Here is an 18,150-nt window from a genome sequence, read left to right on the forward strand (position 1 = left end):
AAGTGCAATTTGGTAATTTGACTACAGAAGAGGGTGAAAAATAGCGTGTAAAAACCATCGGAGACGGCCGGTTAAATGCACTTAAATCAAATGAGACCAGGTCGAATGGTGACTAAACCAGTCCTATAGTAACTTGTTTGGTCTATGCTCCATGAGAGACACCCTCCATTTGATAACTTTGAGACAAAAATATATTAAAATAATAAAGGGGATTAGTGGTTTGGGTCATGACCACACCCTTAGGGTAGTGGTTTTGGATGATGGATTAGAGGTGGGTGACATGACGCCTATGTGGAGGGTCATGACCACAACCTTTAGCCCTAAGTAACCATGTTGATTAGTCAAAGGTCCGGTTAAGACAAAGTATGAGAGATTGCGCGATATCTGAGATTGCATACCATTTGAAATGTTCATTTAAAGCTGCATGAAGATATTGCGTCTTTTCTAGGCTCTGGTAATAACATCTCCTGCCTTTGGGATGCGGCACCGTTGCTGTCACCACCTGGACTGCTTGTGTCGCAAGGGGTGATTCGGGAATCCTGGATCATGCAAAATGGTATGATTGACATAAGAACTTTTAATAAAAAAAATTGCTGGGAACAAACCAAGATTAGAATTTGATGGGTTAAGGTAGAGATGACAACTCCAATGCACTACTTAAGAACATGTAGACTGGGGCTATGTTTTATTTTCGAAAAGGTCAAATGGGTAATTAAATTGAAAATGGCTGGAATGGGTCAAAAGTTGTCTATCCAACTAATATAGTTTTTGTAATCAGGTTTCAGACTTGAAAAGAACACTAATGGTTTATAAACATATTTAAAATGTTTTGACATAAAGTATTTTTGGGTCAACCCAGTACACACACGACATGTTTGACCAGTACAAAGTTTACTCACTGTGACCTGTTATTCAAATTTCAACCCGTCCAACCAACCCATTTTGGCACCTCTAAAACACTTAAGCTCAGAATCTGCTGAAACTGTAAAGCTGTTCCATCAGGTAGAAATGTTCCTTATGTATCATGTGACACAGTCTTGATAAGGTGGGCCCGCTCATGGATACACAAGCGTGTCCATCTTATATCAAACCATACAATGAGCTAAATCAAAATGCATAACAGAGTTCAAGAATCCTAAACAGCCAAATCAATTAGCTCTAATAATTGAAGGTGATGAATGCAGAGTTTGATAGAGCATCAGAAACAACGAAACAGTAAACTGACAGCATAAGAATGAAGAGTAATTTAACAACCCAGTCATATAACGTCACTAAATTTGAAATGTTCGTTTAATATAATCAGATGGGACCACAACAACATCAAATTAGGTCACCTCTGCACACTGGCATTACAAATCATAGTCTAACTGTATCCACCGCTCAGTGAGGTGAACGAAGTCATATTTCATCGTATAGCTCTTTTACCTGTCCCACTTTGACTATAAAGGTCAAAACAACAATTTTCCAAAATTGGAATTTATATGAATATATTTTGATTTTCATAAAAAAAATTAATATGTATGTTAAAACACACCTTATTTAAGGCAAGTTCATTGTGCCGTCGAATTGAAACTCCTGCAGAATGTGCAATTTTGACACCAGCATCTTCTTCTGATGATTGCTTCTTACCAGCTTTCGTCCTTACTCCATATCTTTATACATGTAAAGGTAGCATTTTTAGCATTTTACCAACTGACTATGCATATTTTGATAGGCAGCAGAGCAATTTTAGTCATATAAGAAAGAATTTCAAGTTGAAGTGAAACTAATAGAACTAAAATTGGATAAAAAAGCCTGTTGCCTTGATACCATATTATATTATCTTGTACACAAATTTTGGTTGTGAGAATGAATGAGGGCAATTTCAACCCATTTACTTATGAATGTCAAGAGGGGTGGATTTGGTTTGTTTTCAACTTTTTCTACCTCAAACTGATGAGATATATAGGGGAATATGGCTTTAAAGTTTACACTTTATTAGTGAAGCGGGCCATATAACGAGCATCTATATTGTGTCGTTTTAATAGCATAAATAGAATGTTGATGAAGATTGCTGTTTACTGTAATGTGTATTTTTTTACCATTTAATTCATAGCTTGTAAATAAAGAAATATAGAAATGCTTTGCATAGGGACTAATAAGAGCTGCCTTTTGAATCACATATTCATGTAAAATGAAATACTACCATATTAGTCCCTATACTATAGTACTTTATCTAAAAAATACTACCCCCAAATTGGATTTATTAGGTTGAAAAAAGAGACATACACATACAGATATATGAATGGGAAGACCATGAAGCTGCAATTTGAATTACAAACTCATGTTAAAAAGAAACAGGCATCAAGCACATAAACGCAATTGGAATTAATAAAATGGAAGTAGTAATCAGCAAATCAAACCCATCAATCATCAATTGAGCTTCAAATCGAACAGTGCAAACAGAGTATCAGAATCATGGCACAAAAAATAGTAAATTACTAATCGAAATTCCATTTATCAACAAACCCATAAACCCAATTGTACCTGAATCAGAAATCAAGCACATAAATGCAATTGGAATTCATAAAATTGAGGTGATACTTACAGAGGATGCGTGTGTGGATGGTTTCTCGTGTATCTCTAAACCCTAATTTCATCCCCTCATTCTCATCACAAACCTCTCAATTCTCCACCTATTCAAAACCCTACCTCTTTAGTTTCAACCAACACTTGCTATTTCTCCACCAATTACTGAAACCGACACCCATGAGAGAGGAGGAGATTTCATGAAAAGATGAAGAAGAAGATGATAAACAGAGTTGGGTTTGTGTAGTTCGTTTAGGTTTATTAAGTTCGTATGAATCGGCGATGACGACACGATGGCCGGAAGTGAACTCCGTTCGTCGTTCGTCTCCATGGGAAGAAGATTAACCGGGCCAAGTCCAACTTGAACAAAGTCACTTAAGCCCAACTTAATATTACTATGGTCTACACGGAGATGATTAAAAACTGATTTCTTTGTATTTGGTTTCAAACTGGCCCAATTAAACCTGAGCCAAATTCATTAAACATACTTTTAAAACCAACCTTTTTCCCCTCAAAAACCACTTCCAAGAGAAATTGGTTGACTTTTGTTGACTCAAACCTGAACTGGTTTGGAAAAAAGACATATGAAAATAAAGTAAGGGATAACAGCGGCATGGTGGCTGAAAGTGAACTCCATTCGTCTCCAAAGGGGAGAAGATTTAAGTGGTTTGAGTCACATAGGCCATTGCTGATTAAGTTAGGCCAAGTCCAGCTTCTTAAACAAGTCATTTGAGCCCAGCTTAATATTACTAGGGTTAAGGAAGTGAAAAAAAAATCTAGTTAACAAGAGCATGTTTGTAATTCGGAACCAGACCGATATTGAAATTGGTTCTGAATCGACCCTAACATATGGGTTGTAATCGGTGTGGGAACATATACATCGAATGGTCAAACCCGAACCAAATTAGTTAAAATCCAATTTTGAAATTGCTTTTTTTTTTCGCTTAAAAAGCCAGTTCGAAACAAAGCTGGTTTTGACCCTTGTTGACTCGAACCATTAACAAGTTTATTTTATTGAAATAATAACTTTAAATTGGGAAATAAATACAAGAAAACAATTTAACTAAATTAGTTAGGTTTTATGGTGAGAAAAAACCATGTAATAAAAAAATGAATAACTAGATTTAATACCCATACAAATCAATTACTTGTTTCAATACAACAATCATTAATTATTGAAACTTAAGCATATTTATTAATTAGTTTACATTGGAAATTAACCTATGCAGTCCCCAAAGTCCAAACATCTCGTGGATTTGGGCCCAAACCTAGTTATGGATTCAAGCCCATCAGCAAAGAAACCATGACTAGGTTTGGGCCCAATGAAGAATACCACAGCCTAGCTGCTCCGCCCATCAGTTAAAATTGAAAATTCTCTGTTTCTTTTCATTTTATTCATCACATTCAAAACCACCATTAACGATTCCAAGGTTTTTCAATATGATCTAAACAATTTAATATATGAATCAATTATATTCAAATTAAAACAACTCAAATGCATCTTCATTTGCATTATACACCTGGAAGTTTTGACGGAATGGTGATCGAAACATACTAACTACTCTAAAACACTCAACTACTTGACTTTCTATGTATCACTAACGAGTACCTTCAAAAGACGTTGATGGATGCATAGTTTGATAGAAGATCAAATACAACGCCGACATCATAACAACGAACTTACATAATATCATTTAACATGACTAAACTGAAAACTTTCATTCAATATGAATCAATAAGAGCATAATAAAACAGTTGAGATCTACATACTTGCGTTACAGATCTATAAACTCTAAGCCCTCTCACTACGAATCCTACATGCAAACTGGATATCCTTAGGCATGATCATTACTCTTTTAGCACTGAACTGCACACAGATTAGAGTCCTCAATGGGTCCAACAAGGTATGCTTCAGCTGCCCCCTGGAGAGCAGCCGCTGCAGAGCATCTGTTTTGAAAACCTTAGCGATTTCTCTCACTATCCTCTCAAACAGAATCTCTTGATCAAAAGGTCAGTGCTCTCTTCTGGTAGTTCATGACCTGTCGCAACATGACAGTTGAAGGCCAACACAAGCCCAAAGTAAGAGTAACAACCCCGCACAGGTTGTCATCAAAGACAAAATCCAGGCTCGAAATAAGTGAATTCGGATTAGGTCTCTCTTAGTATGTTGGATGTGTCTTGTTGATTTGCCGAATCCCTGATAGAATGTCTTCTTTCTTCAACTGCAATTTTAAAAGTGCAAGGGTCAAACAATTGTTGGTCAAACACATTGCCTTTCCAAGTTTAAAGTAACAAGAATGCTAAAAAACAACTTTTTCCATTTGAGTTATGGTCAAAATACAGAAGAATAGTAATCAATTTGAATCCAACATACCTTAACATAACTTTTGTCATCGGTCTTAAACATTGGCTGGGTCAGATGTATAAACCTTGTTGCGGAAAGGACTAATCAATCTGTAAGATAATATTTATAGAACAAAAAAAAGTAATTATTATTTAAATGTAATTTATTTGAAAAGGAGATATATAGATTCTCAAAACAAGTAATATACCAACACTCTGTTCTTTTCAAAGGATGCACATGTTTTATTCATATTGTCATGTGATTCTAGAAATTTATTGGTAAAACTGGGCAGATTGTTTAAACTAGGAATCCAAGTTACAGTCATATGAAGCTCATGATCATATGCTAATGAATTCAATAAACCAACATCTGAAATCTGCCCTTTCTGACAAAAATACATTTTATGATCATCAGTTTACTTTTGTATCTAGTCAAATGACAAAAATACCCTTCACATCCAAGTTTCACTCTAATGACATAACTTCAAGGTTGACTGTTTAACTAGACCACATCCAACTTTATACATGATCTCAACTAGAAGAAAATGGTTAATACGGTTAATAAATAATTTGAGGTTTAACGATGTTAATTGTCACCTGAGGGTGTGAACAGCGTTCGGTTGTAATGATGGGTTGCCGGAAACAAAACTGCCGTCGACAAAGCCATCTGCTGTGACGTTCGGTTGTGGTTGATGTCGTTTTGGGTATTCAGGGCAGGAAATGCTTTTCAATGAATACAGAGGAAACAAGAAGAATGTAAGGGTTATTTATTTGAAACAATCACTAGCAATAATAAACATGTAAGAAATAATTGCTATTTAATAAACATGCACCTTTAATCGTATTATATGCCGGGGACATGAGAGATAAGTGGCCAGTAGTGGGAGCCTCTTCCTCCACACATTTCTTTCAATTTTGGCCTCCTTCAGTTAAACCACACATGCTGTCAATATCAATTCCCAAAGCAACTTTAAAAATGAAATCCAACATGAACAAACCCTGTGTTATATCATGAATGCCAATAGTCAAAACCAGGTCATTCTATTATGCACTAGTCATATGTTTTTTTGACTGAAAGGAACTTACACTGCTAAAATCTCTCTTATCTCAATTTTTTCCTGGTCAACTGTGAATGTCGCATCACCTAGAAGATCCTTTAGGATGTCATGGTCTTAAGTCCCTGCAAAATTTTGTTGTAATATATCAGATAGAATCCTGAGAGTTTTGTTAAAATCTGCATGAAGATACTGTATCTTTTCTAGGCTTTCTTCACTCGTACTGGAACTCATCCACCACTTTGACCCTTTTACTCTAAATACAAGTAACCATGTTGACCAAAATTCCTCACATCAGCAGGTTCATTAAATAATTATTAATATACATTTTATGATAATCTAGATACTTTTGCTTTGGTCAAATGACATAACATGAAGGTTGACTTTTAAACTAGACCACAAAAAATTTTACAAATCAAGAGTTCAGTTACATGATCCAAATGAAAAGGAAATGGTCGATATGGGTTCGGTTGTATTGTACTGACCTTAAAAGCCTTAAACTTAAAGAGGCTTTCAGAGAAACAACAATTTGACGAAACCATTTTTCTGATAAAGCTGCAGTATCCTCTTTCTTCACAACATAACCATCAGATACATCCATATCTGTGAAGCATATAAATTGCAACATCTGTATTACTTGTCTTTTTTTATTACCTTTTTAGGATTTAAAGTTATCCAATAAAACCCCTGAAAATATTTTAATAAACAAAATTAGACTATCATTGAAATAATACTACTTCTTTAAAACTAATTATCAATAACTTTTTTTTTTTTATTTTTTGACAAAAAGAGCTTTGGGTTGGCCCAATGAGATCCATTTTGAACCTCTTACTCCAATAGATACTAGTAACCATGTTGATTAGTCAAAGACCGGCCAGTTAAGTCAAAGTATGAAAAATTGATAAAGAGTCTTGAGAGTTTCGTAAAAATCTGCATCTTTTCTAGGCTTTCTTCACTCACACTGTTTGCAAATTCTTCAACATCCGTGACTTTGGATGTGTGTTGTTGCTATGCAGAAACCTTGATAGAATGCCTTCTTTCTTCATCTACAGTCAAGGGTCAAACAACACAATTTGACATTAGTAGGCAAACCCATTGCTTTCAAATTAAAAATAACAAGATTATAATCATATTAAAAGAAAGTTTATCATATGGAAATCAGAGGGTATTTAATAAACACGCACATGTCTGAGAATACCAGTTTATCATAGGGAAATCAGAGGGTATTTAATAAACACGCACCTGTGTTCTATTTCAATGCAGGGGATATGAGAGATGAGGGGTCAGTAGGTAATGGTTATATGTCCCTGCAACATCTCTATGTTCTCATATTTGTGCCATTCAACTGTAGCGTGTTCCATCACCTAGAATATCCTTTAGGATGTAATGGTTATATGTCCCTGCAACATTTAGTTGTAGCGTATAAGATTATCAGTTGTCATAATGAAAATGGAACCACTGAACAAACTAAATACACCAACCTACGAAAACGATAATGAAAATGGCTAAGAAAAAAAAAACGACATACGAAACTAAAAGTCAACTTGATATGTGTAATAAACAGGAATCTACAAGTGAAGAAAATACCAATTATTAAGATTGGTTGTGTCAAAGTTGACTTCCATCCTTTCAACTTATCAGCAATATATTAGTTTAAACTCATGAAAAGTGATTACTGATTTCAACATATAAATTATTGTCATTATTAAAATTCAATTTTAGGTTTTGAGCACTAGTCCAACAAAAACACGCATAAGACAAGCCAGTTTATCATATGGAAATCTGAGGATCTTCAATACAAAAGTACCTGAAGTTTATTTCGATTTTGGGGATATGAGAGATTCGGGGCCAGTAGTGGGAGCATCTTCCTTCACACCTTTCTTTCAATTTTGGGCATCCTCTGATTCTCAAACTCAAAAGTGAGGGTAACAGCGTCTCTGGTAAATCGTTCACCTTTGGACATTTGCTAATGATGAAATGTGAAAAAAAAAATGGTTAGATAAACCTGCTTGTTCGATTAACCGAACTGACTAGAGAAAAAACCATTTTAACCGAACTGGCTAGAGAAGAAACCGTTTTGTGCACCTCTGCACCTCTAGACACTAGGCTGCCGGCGATTTAGAGCATGTTTGGCTAAGCTTTTTATGTTTGGGTAATTAAAAATGACTTTTTGAAACAACTTTTTCTACAGAAGGAAAAGTCAGTTTTGAAAAATTACTATTTTGTGACTTTTTGGAACTTTTTATAACTTTTCAAAACACAATTACAGAATTACCCCCTGCCCTAAGTTAATCCACTCATAAGCTAATCCAAACATTTTTTTTAAACAGCTTATTAACTTATTCGCTTTTCCCACCCCATAAGCTAATCAAAACATTTTTTTTAAAAAAGTCATAAGTCAATAAGTCAAAATAATGTTTGTTGCTTCTTTGATTTCTTATTCAACCTTATCTTGAATATGACGATGTTTGCAGAGCATGTAAATGAACCAAATTATGGCAATAGATGTAGCCAGCCTCCTTTCCACCAATTATGAAGTATTTTGGATGTGTGTTGTTGATTTGAAGAATATCCTCTTCCTTCAACTGCAATTAAAAAACTTCAAGGGTCAAACATTACACAACTTTGATATTAATGGCCAAACCCATTGCTTTTCAAATTCAATATAACAAGAATGTTACAAAAATCAAGGATTAAATGCTCGTTAATATGGTGTATATTTAAAAAAAAATATAAACGTATGAAAAAGTTATATATGTTTAAAAATCAAGGGGATAGGAGTTCAAGTGGGAAAGGACCAGAATACCCTTTTGCTATTTGTTTTTTCAATTGTTTGAATCCCATATTTACGAAAATGCCACTGGATTACTTAAAGTCATTGATCTTGAAAGATCATTCAAGATCAATGGCGCAAATACTCACGTATGCTTCATACAAGACTCTTGTACAGAAGCCAGCCTCATATTATTTTATATTCAATTATATATAACAAATAAGGATATAGGGTGTGGTCATGACCCTTATGACCACCATGACCCTCCACATAGGTATGATGTCATACATCTCTAATCCATCATCCAAAACCACTACACTAAGGGTGTGGTCATGACCCAAACCACTATCCTCTTTATTTTTTTTTTAATTTTTTTTTATCTTAAAACTTTCAAATGGGAGGGTCGTAATTGCAGTGGTTTAATCCACCCAACCATGACCCCATACCCCTTAGCCTAATGTAATATAATTCTGTGATATTTTGAGCGACTTCTTTTAGGCAAAAATATGTATATTAGGAGGGGAACCTTATTTACATTTTACCCCAAAACTTACAAAAGAACAGGAACAACCATACAAGTGGTTCTAAAGTTATTAAAACATAATCAAAACACATGTTACTTTTTAAACACTCCTTTAGAAAAAGTTTAGACGACTATTTTAAATAGTATTTTTCTGTAATCATAGTTAAAACATTAATTGGCCATAAGGTCAAGAGAAAATTAAAATATTTGTAACTTTTTTTTTTAATTTTTCTGATAAAACCCCTGAAAATATTTTAATAAACAAAATTAGACTATCATTGAAATAATACTTCTTTAAAACTCATTATCAATAACTTTTTTTTTAATTTTTTAACAAAAAGAGCTTTGGGTTGATCCAACGAGATCCATTTTGAACCTCTTACTCCAATAAATACTAGTAACCATGTTGATTAGTCAAAGACCCGGCCAGTTAAGTCAAAGTATGAAAAATTGATAAAGATTTGAGATTGCATACCATGGAAACTGCATGAAAGATTCTTGAGAGTTTGGTTAAAATCTGCATTAAGATACTCCATCTTTTCTAGGCTTTCTTCACTATTAAAAGAAAGTTAGACTATTATTAAAAATGGTTTGTTTTTTGTAATCATAGTTAAAACATTAACTAGATATAAGGTTTAAAGAAAATTAAAGTGTTTTCATCTAAGTCAAATAATCCAACCTGACCCGACCCATTTCAACCCTACTAAAAAGGTAACCATTTTTCAAAACCCCAGACCTCTTTCGACTCGTTACCCAACCCAACCCACCAATGATTTTAATGGGAAAAAAGTATCCGCTTACTAGAAATCATCTTGTCCCCTGTTCATTTGTTGAGTCTTGGTCTAGATCAGCTAATAAACAAACTCATCAACCACTTTGATCTTCATGCATTAAGCTTAGCCTCTGGTGTGATATTTAAAAATTCCTTAAATTTCCTGGTTATATCATTAATACCAATAATCAAAACTAGGTTGATTGAAAGGAACTTACAGTGCTAAAATCTCTCTGTTCTCACATTTGTGCCATTCAACTGTTGCGTGTTCCATCACCTAGAATATCCTTTAGGATGTAATGGTTATATGTCCCTGCAACATTTAGTTGTAAGTAACGTATAAGATTATCAGTTGTCATAATGAAAATGGAACCATTGAACAAACTCAATACACCAACCTCATCTTGAATCTCAGGATGTTTGCAGAGCATGTAAATGAACCAAATTATGGCAATAGATGTAGCCAGCCTCCTTTCCACCAATTATGAAGTTGTTTGGAAGTGTGTTGTTGATTTGCAGAATATTTTCTTTCTTCAACTGCAATTAAAAAACTTCAAGGGTCAAACATTACAATTTGATATTAATGGCCAAACCCATTGCTTTTCAAATTCAATATAACAAGAATGTTACAGAAACAACTTTTTCCATTGAAGATGATGTGGATCTTATTGCATTTCTGTACCAGCTAAAAAACTATTCTCAAAACATTATACTAATCAATTTTGAAGTCAATTTTAATTTGTTTGACCTGAAGAGTCAAACCGTATTTCATTTAATGGTTGATGTGGTTATGTCTGGTGGGTTGGACTGAAAAATTTAACTACATGGATAACGAGTCAAATGGGCAGATCCACCATGGAGGGTAGGGCATATCCAGGGCCCATGATTTTTAGGGAGCAAATTTATATAGCAATACTTTCAATATTATGGAAAAAAAATATACTAAATATATTATTTAGGTAAAGGATCATATACAACACATAAGATTTGTACCAAGTGTACACGACCAAGGGAGGAGGACAAGTGTCATTGCCTTAAAGGGTAATTTAGTCATTTCTCACTTAAACAACTCCCCCCCCCCCATTGATTTTCAAATGGCTATAACTCTTTCATACGTAATGAATATTCAAAATCATATAAAAAAAATTTAAGAAAACTATAGCAATAGACTGCTCGAATTAAAGAGGATGAAATGCTTGTTAATATGGGGTAATTTTAAAAAAAAAATATCAATGTATGAAAAAGTTGTAAACGTTTGAAAATCAAGGGGAGAGGAGTTCAAGTGGGAAAGGACCAGAACTTGCCTTAAAGGGTAATTTAGTCATTTCTCACTTAAACAACTCCCCCATTGAGTTTCAAACGGCTATAACTCTTTATGCGTAATGAATATTCAAAATCATTTAAAAAGAATTTAAGAAAACTATAGCAATAGACTGCTCGAATTAAAGAGGATGAAATGCTTGTTAATATGGCGTAATTTAAAAAAATATCAACGTATGAAAAGTTATAAACATTTGAAAATCAAGGGGAGAGGAGTTCAAGTGGGAAAGGACCAGAATACCCTTTTGCTATTTGTTTCTTCAATTGTTTGAATATCATATTTACGAAAATGCCACTGGAATTCTTTGAGCCATTGATCTTGAAAGATCAATGGCTCAAATACTCACGTATGCTTCGTACAAGCCAGCCTCATTATTTTATATTCAATTATATATAACAAATAAGGCTATAGGGTGTGGTCATGACCCTTATGACCACCATGACCCTCCACATAGGTATGATGTCATCAATCTCTAATCCATCATCCAAAACCACTACACTAAGAGTGTGGTCATGACCCAAACCACTATCCGCTTTATTTTTTTAATTTATTTGTCTTAAAACTTTCAAATGGGAGGGTCGTGGTTGCCGTGGTTTAATCCACCCAACCATGATCCCCATACCCCTTAGCCTAAGCTACGGGCTCAACCAAATAATATGTGTGTAATATAATTCTGTAGCATTTTACCCCAAAACGTACAAAAGAATAGGAACAACCATACAAGTGGTTCTAAAGTTATTAATACATAATCAAAACACATGTTACTTTTTAAACATTTCTTTAGAAAAAGTTTAGATGACTATTCTAAATAGTATATTTGCTGTAATCATAGTTAAAACATTAATTGGCCATAAGGTCAAAAGAAAATTAAAATGTGTGTACCAGAGTCCAACACTCCAACCCGCCTCAGGTCAACCCTACTAAAAAGTCAACAATATTATTAACACGAACCTGTTTTGACTCGTTATCCAACCCACCCATATTTTTTATGGGAAAAAAGTATAAGCTTACCAGAAATGATCTTGTCCATCATCAAGCACTTTGACCCTTTCCTTTAACTTAGCCTCTGGTCCGATATTTGACAATTTCTTAAGACCTTCACTTTGAATATTGAATCCAACTGATTTTCATGAACAAATCCTGTGTTATATCATGAAAACTAATAATCAAAACCAGTTTGTTATATTATGGGGTAGTCAAATGTTGTTGACTTAAAAGAACTTACACTTATGTCATCAACACTGTCTTTTATTAGCTGATTCATCAGTAATTATATGCGCGAGTTTTACTGCACATTACTCAAGATACTTCCCCTGAAAATTCACACCTTGAGACTTTTCTCTGTTCTTGAATTTGACCTGGTCAACTGTGAATGTTCCATCACCCAGAAGATCCTTTATGATATGTTCCTGCAAAAGTTTAGTTGTAATATATAAGTTATTCAGTTCTTCACAGACTTCATATCAAGTATTAATACAATTAATCAAACCAAATGCAGACCTAAACCCTAATTTGTATCTTCGGCTTCTGAATCAGATTCAACTTTGTAATCGAGACTCGAAGTAACTTTAATCAAATTTCATTATCTATTACTATAACACTTCAATAATTCCACAAACCACACCAAAACCCTAACTAAAGTCAACTCACATCCATCCGATAAACTAGCAACCAAAAAACAAAATTAATCGTACAATCACACAAATCAACTGATTAACAACTTAAAATTGCACTCTATCAACCTACAAAAGCAAGATCAACATAAATCACAAACAAAACAATAACAATAATAATAATTCATTGGTAAGTTTAACTCAGGAAAGTCAAAATTAGTACACATTGTGAAATCAGTTCCAACGTATGATGCAGCTACATATTTCAACAAATAAATTAATGTCATCGTTAAAATTCAATTTTAGGTTTTGAGCAACAAATCCTATTCCAACAAAAAACACGCACATGTCTGAGGATACCATATGGAAATCAGAGGTATTTAATGAACACGCACCTGTATTCTATTTCAATGCAGGGGATATGAGAGATGTGTGGCCAGTAGTGGGAGCCTCTTCCTGAACACCTTTCTTTCAATTTGGGGCAATTAGACTGTATTGTCAAACTCAAAAGCGAAGGTAACAGCATCTCTGGTAGATCGTTCAGCAGTGGGCAGCTGTAAATGTTGAGATGTTGAAGGGATGTGAGGTGTTGGAGTCCCATTGAAAGTGATTCCAGATTATCAAATTTGAATATGTACAGAGATGTAAGAGAAGAAGGGAAAAGGTGGGACAATTGAATAAAATTTCTCACATCAGGTTCATCCCGTAACGTTAGGTTGACAAGGGAAGTTGGAAAATTCAGATCCCCCCACTCTGATATGGGCTTCTTCAACTCCCCTATTTCAAGGGAACACAATTTGGGAGGCCAACACCCACCATGAATGGAAACATCAATGCCTGGACAACTTCTGATATTCAGATCTTTTAACAAGGCGAGATTCTTTAGCTCAGGTAATGACACCAGACGTTCACAATAAATAATTGACAAAAAGGTGAGATTCGATAGCTCAGGTAATGACTCCAGACTTTCACATCCAGAAATTGACAAACGGGTGAGGTTTGATAGCTGAAGCTCTGGAAGTGACATGATATGTGGGCATCGAATTATATCCAGGCTGGTGAGGTGAGTGGAGTTACTCAATTCACTGATTGATCTTAGATTTTCCCATTTATCAATATCTAGGGTTTCAAGCATTGGCATGCTTGTGTTGTTGATTTTTCCCTCAAGTTTATCACAATTGTCTATACGAAGTGATTTGAGCTTATTCCCTCCTTCTTTTGGGAGGTACACATCTATAATAACTGAACAACCAATAATACTCAAACTCTCAATGCTATTTGGACAGCATAAACACTTTATGCTACTACAAGAGTATACATACAAAGTTCTAAGAGATAACAGGCCGGTGCTGCTCCCAAAATTGTCATCCTCCTCTTTCTCTTCTAAACTTACCAAACCTGAACAATGCTCTAATCTCAATTCCTTTAATCTCACAAGAAGCGTACTTGCCTCTGTTTCTGATTCCCACAAGTATTCTATTTCATCACATCCCCAGATACTTAATTCTTCAACTTCCTTAAGATACCCTATAACTCCTCTCCACACCTCATATGTAAGCCCTGATACACAACTTATTGTCAACTCAGTGATTGAAGAAGCTACCTGAACCAGACTTCTCAACACACCATCACCACATCTGTCAATTTCAAGAACCTTGAGTGAAGGCAGTGCTTGAAGTGAGACATTAATCAATTGTGGACAATTCTTTACATAAAGCTCTTTAAGGCATGGAAACACTGCTGCTGAACCCTCATTTATAGTTGACCACCCCTCCCATCCACACATATCTTCAAATGTTAGAACTTCAAGTGAACGGAAGGCGTTAACATCATTTCCAGTTAACTCCAAACCTATGATTTTAACCTCATCCATGCCTTGAATCTGCAACCTCTTAAGTGAAGGGAGCAACCCAAATGGGGGTAGAGATTTGCATTTTCTACAACCACATATTGACACATTAACCAACTCATGAAAAGAGCGATCACCAACCCAATTTGAAATTTGTTTTCCCCCGTATGACACGACTGAAAGCGCTTTCAACGTATCACTATTAGGTTTCAGCTCATTGAGAACTTCCTCTTCCAGTGTATCCATTCGTGAGCCATCAAACACATCAACCCATTGCAGCTTTAATCCAGTAATCTTTTTTAGAGATAAGTTCGCCTCCCGTGCATGCTTTGCGCTTTGCACTTTGTGCAGTCCCTCAACGGAAACTTCCCCGCGGAGATTTGTTAATCCCTTGAGCTCATTTATAGCAAAGCCAACACCTTCTTCAATGATAATCTTGGTGAGAGTCTGTAGGCCTTCCAACTCACCAATCCCGAATGGCAGCTTCTCCAAAAGCGGAGTATCCCTTATATCAAAATGTCGCAACTTTTTAAGCTTCGAGAAGCTTTCAGGCAACTTGGTCAAATTTTCACAACCAAAAACAATCAATGTCTGTAAATTATAAAGATTGCTAACATTCTTCGGTAACTCTTTTATATTAGTTTTAGCTAAATTAAGATACCGCAAGTGCTTCAAACTATCGATGAACTCTGGTACCTCAGTTATTTGAAAATGACTCAAAGAAAGAACCCTTAATAATGTTAAGCTAGGAAGTAAGTCAACCAGAATCTTATTAGATAAGAAAAAGTAGTTCCAACTATGATCCACATCAATAGATACCGCTAAAAGTGTTCTCAAGCTTTTGGCACCTTTGAATGCCTCAAACTTATGGTAACCTACATACTTCTCGCGAGAAAATGACATATGGCGATACTTTGCCAAATGTTCGGTGCCTATCTTCATATGGTTATCAAACCTTAAAAAAAGTTCTCCGGCAACAAGCATGGCCAAGTCATTCATCAGATCATGCATGATAAACAGTGATTCATCATTAGGTGCATGTTGGAAAAATGACCTTGATAACAATATTTCAAAATAGCCATGGCCCAAGCGTTCCGGTGACTTGGTTGCATTTGATGGGCTCAAAAACCCTTCCGCCATCCACAATAATACCAACTCTTCCTTGTCAAACAAATAGTCCTTTGGGAACAAGGAGCAATACGCAAACAACTGCTTCAAATTTGCAGAAAGATCGTGGTAGCTAAGCCTGAGAGCTGGAACAATCTTATCACTATTTTCCAAATTCCATATCTCACTGTTCAACACGTCTTCCCAGTCTTCTACATTTGTTCTCGTCCCCAATAGCCTTCCAATTGCCTTCAAAGCCAAAGGCAAACCAGCACACTTTTTCACAATGCCTTCACCATATGGTTTAAGTGTTGTGTGTGAATTGAAGTTCTCTACGCCTAAAGCATGTAGAGCAAATAAAGATAGAGCATCTTCATGTGACAAACTCTTAAGGGAGTCTAGATGACCAAAATGTAGGTTTTTGAGCAGTTCCTCCTTACGAGTTGTCATGATTATCCTACTTCCAGGGGCACATGAATGAAATGGGCGCACTAGGTTTTCCCAATCGTTTTCGTTTTCATGCCACACATCATCGAGTACTAGTAGAAATCGTTTGTTTTTAAGCTGATTTGTAAGAGCCATATGAAGCTGATTTAAATTTTCAAAATTCTTGTTCTCATTAGAAACATCTTGAAACATGGTTTTGCTTATCTTAAAGACATCAAAATCATCAGAAACACAAATCCATACGTGGAGTTCAAAGTGACTCTGCACCTTAGTATGGTTATACAAAATTCTAGCCAGAGTGGTTTTTCCTACCCCACCCATACCAACTATGGGTACAATGCTAAAATTTTCCTTAGATGACCCATCATCCCCTAACAACTTCTTCAGCAATTTCTCTTTCTCAACTTCTCTTCCAATAACACTAGACCCATCTGGCAAAGAGGTTTCGTATCTTCTACTAGTATACTTTGGCTTTTCATCAATCTTAAGCAAACCTAGATCCGTTTTTCGTTTTTCTAGATTTTCTAACTCTCTGTTAATACTATCTAACTTGGGAGACAGCCTATGACTTAGTGAGAACTTTGTGCAGCATGATGAGATGAGCTTTCTTACCTTGCTGGTGGATGCTGCAGGCTCCTGCAAGGTGAGCTCACGATGCATGTCTTCAGTAGCCAAATCGTCGAGTACGTCATCGATATCGTAAGCCAAATGTTGGAGAGCATTCAGCCATGATTTGACAGATTTATGAGTCACCTCCTTCTGGGAGGCATCATGAAGTAGATCTTGGATTCTGGAGAGTGTCTTCTTCAACTCCTTCAGCTCGTTGTAAATGCCATGAGCACGAGCAATTCGCTTGAAGGCTTCATCGGTCATCTTCTTAACAAGAACTTTGAGGAGTTCATTTGCAAGAGTTTCAGCCATGGTTTATAGTGATTACTTAAACTGGGAGCTGTGTGTGTGTGTGTGATAGCTAGGGATCTGAATGAAATGATGAGTGCACAGAAACAACGATTGAAACTGTTGTTTATAGTGAATTCTGCAATTTTTTTGGTCATACTTTTATCTTTCTTTTAAGAGTAAACTGCCATTTTGGTCCCTGTAGTTTGGGTACTTTTACCATTTTAGTCCAAATCTCAAACTTTTTAAATCTGGGTCCCTGTGGTTTCACTTTTATTGCCATTTTGGTCCCTGTTGTTTTTGAATTTTGGACTAAAATGGCAATAAAAGTGAAACCACATGGACCCAGATTTAAAAAGTTTGAGATTTGGACTAAAATGGCAAAAGTGCCCAAACCACAAGGACCAAAATGGCAGTTTACTCTTAAGCAATGTAAAGGCCATACCAGGTCGGTTCTAAAAAATATCTAATTTGGTTGGGTCAACCTTTTCGGTTTAATCACAAACTACATTATTATTAAAATACAAATTTTAGATTCATAAAAATGAATGTAAGTAAAATGCACATTAACTTTTATGGGTCATCATGACCCACACGCAACTAGGTTGAACGATTCACAATTAACAAAACGAATGCAAGAAAAGAGAAACATTATGTGAATAACATTAGAAACTTAAAAGAAAATAGTTTTATTTTGGGGAAAAAAAAAGCAAATAAAACACAAATCAAATATTCAATCATGTTTACACATGGCCAACTTTACGTGGTTGCCTCCCATACATACATAATTGTTACTTGGTGTTTTACTTCAACGGATTATCTATGTTTTTATGTTTTATAAGTCCATAGTCCACTTAAAGACTCAATGCAAACTGAGTTATT

General features: G+C 35.3%; 1 protein-coding gene and 2 long non-coding RNA genes across 3 annotated transcripts; all 3 read right to left on the reverse strand.

Moving 5' to 3' along the window:
* Positions 1 to 1,203: 1,203 nt before the first annotated feature.
* On the reverse strand, positions 1,204 to 2,926 carry LOC110900337. Its single transcript, XR_002570927.2, has 3 exons — positions 2,588 to 2,926; positions 1,535 to 1,652; positions 1,204 to 1,439 (listed from the first exon to the last, which is right to left on the reverse strand). It is a non-coding gene; the product is annotated as an uncharacterized LOC110900337 (long non-coding RNA).
* Positions 2,927 to 4,595: 1,669 nt separating this feature from the next.
* Positions 4,596 to 5,624, reverse strand: LOC110900334. The gene is made up of 3 exons (XR_002570924.2): positions 5,509 to 5,624; positions 4,943 to 5,022; positions 4,596 to 4,790 (listed from the first exon to the last, which is right to left on the reverse strand). It is a non-coding gene; the product is annotated as an uncharacterized LOC110900334 (long non-coding RNA).
* An 8,042-nt stretch (positions 5,625 to 13,666) lies between these two features.
* LOC110902348 (putative disease resistance RPP13-like protein 1) lies at positions 13,667 to 17,335 on the reverse strand. Its single transcript, XM_035982464.1, has 2 exons — positions 13,838 to 17,335; positions 13,667 to 13,745 (listed from the first exon to the last, which is right to left on the reverse strand). The coding sequence occupies exons 1-2, from the start codon at positions 17,290 to 17,292 to the stop codon at positions 13,667 to 13,669; spliced, it is 3,534 nt and encodes a 1,177-aa protein (XP_035838357.1). The 5' UTR covers positions 17,293 to 17,335.
* Between the last annotated feature and the right edge of the window lie 815 nt (positions 17,336 to 18,150).

Source organism: Helianthus annuus, chromosome 13, assembly GCF_002127325.2.
Source record: "Helianthus annuus cultivar XRQ/B chromosome 13, HanXRQr2.0-SUNRISE, whole genome shotgun sequence".
Lineage (NCBI taxonomy): Eukaryota > Viridiplantae > Streptophyta > Magnoliopsida > Asterales > Asteraceae > Helianthus > Helianthus annuus.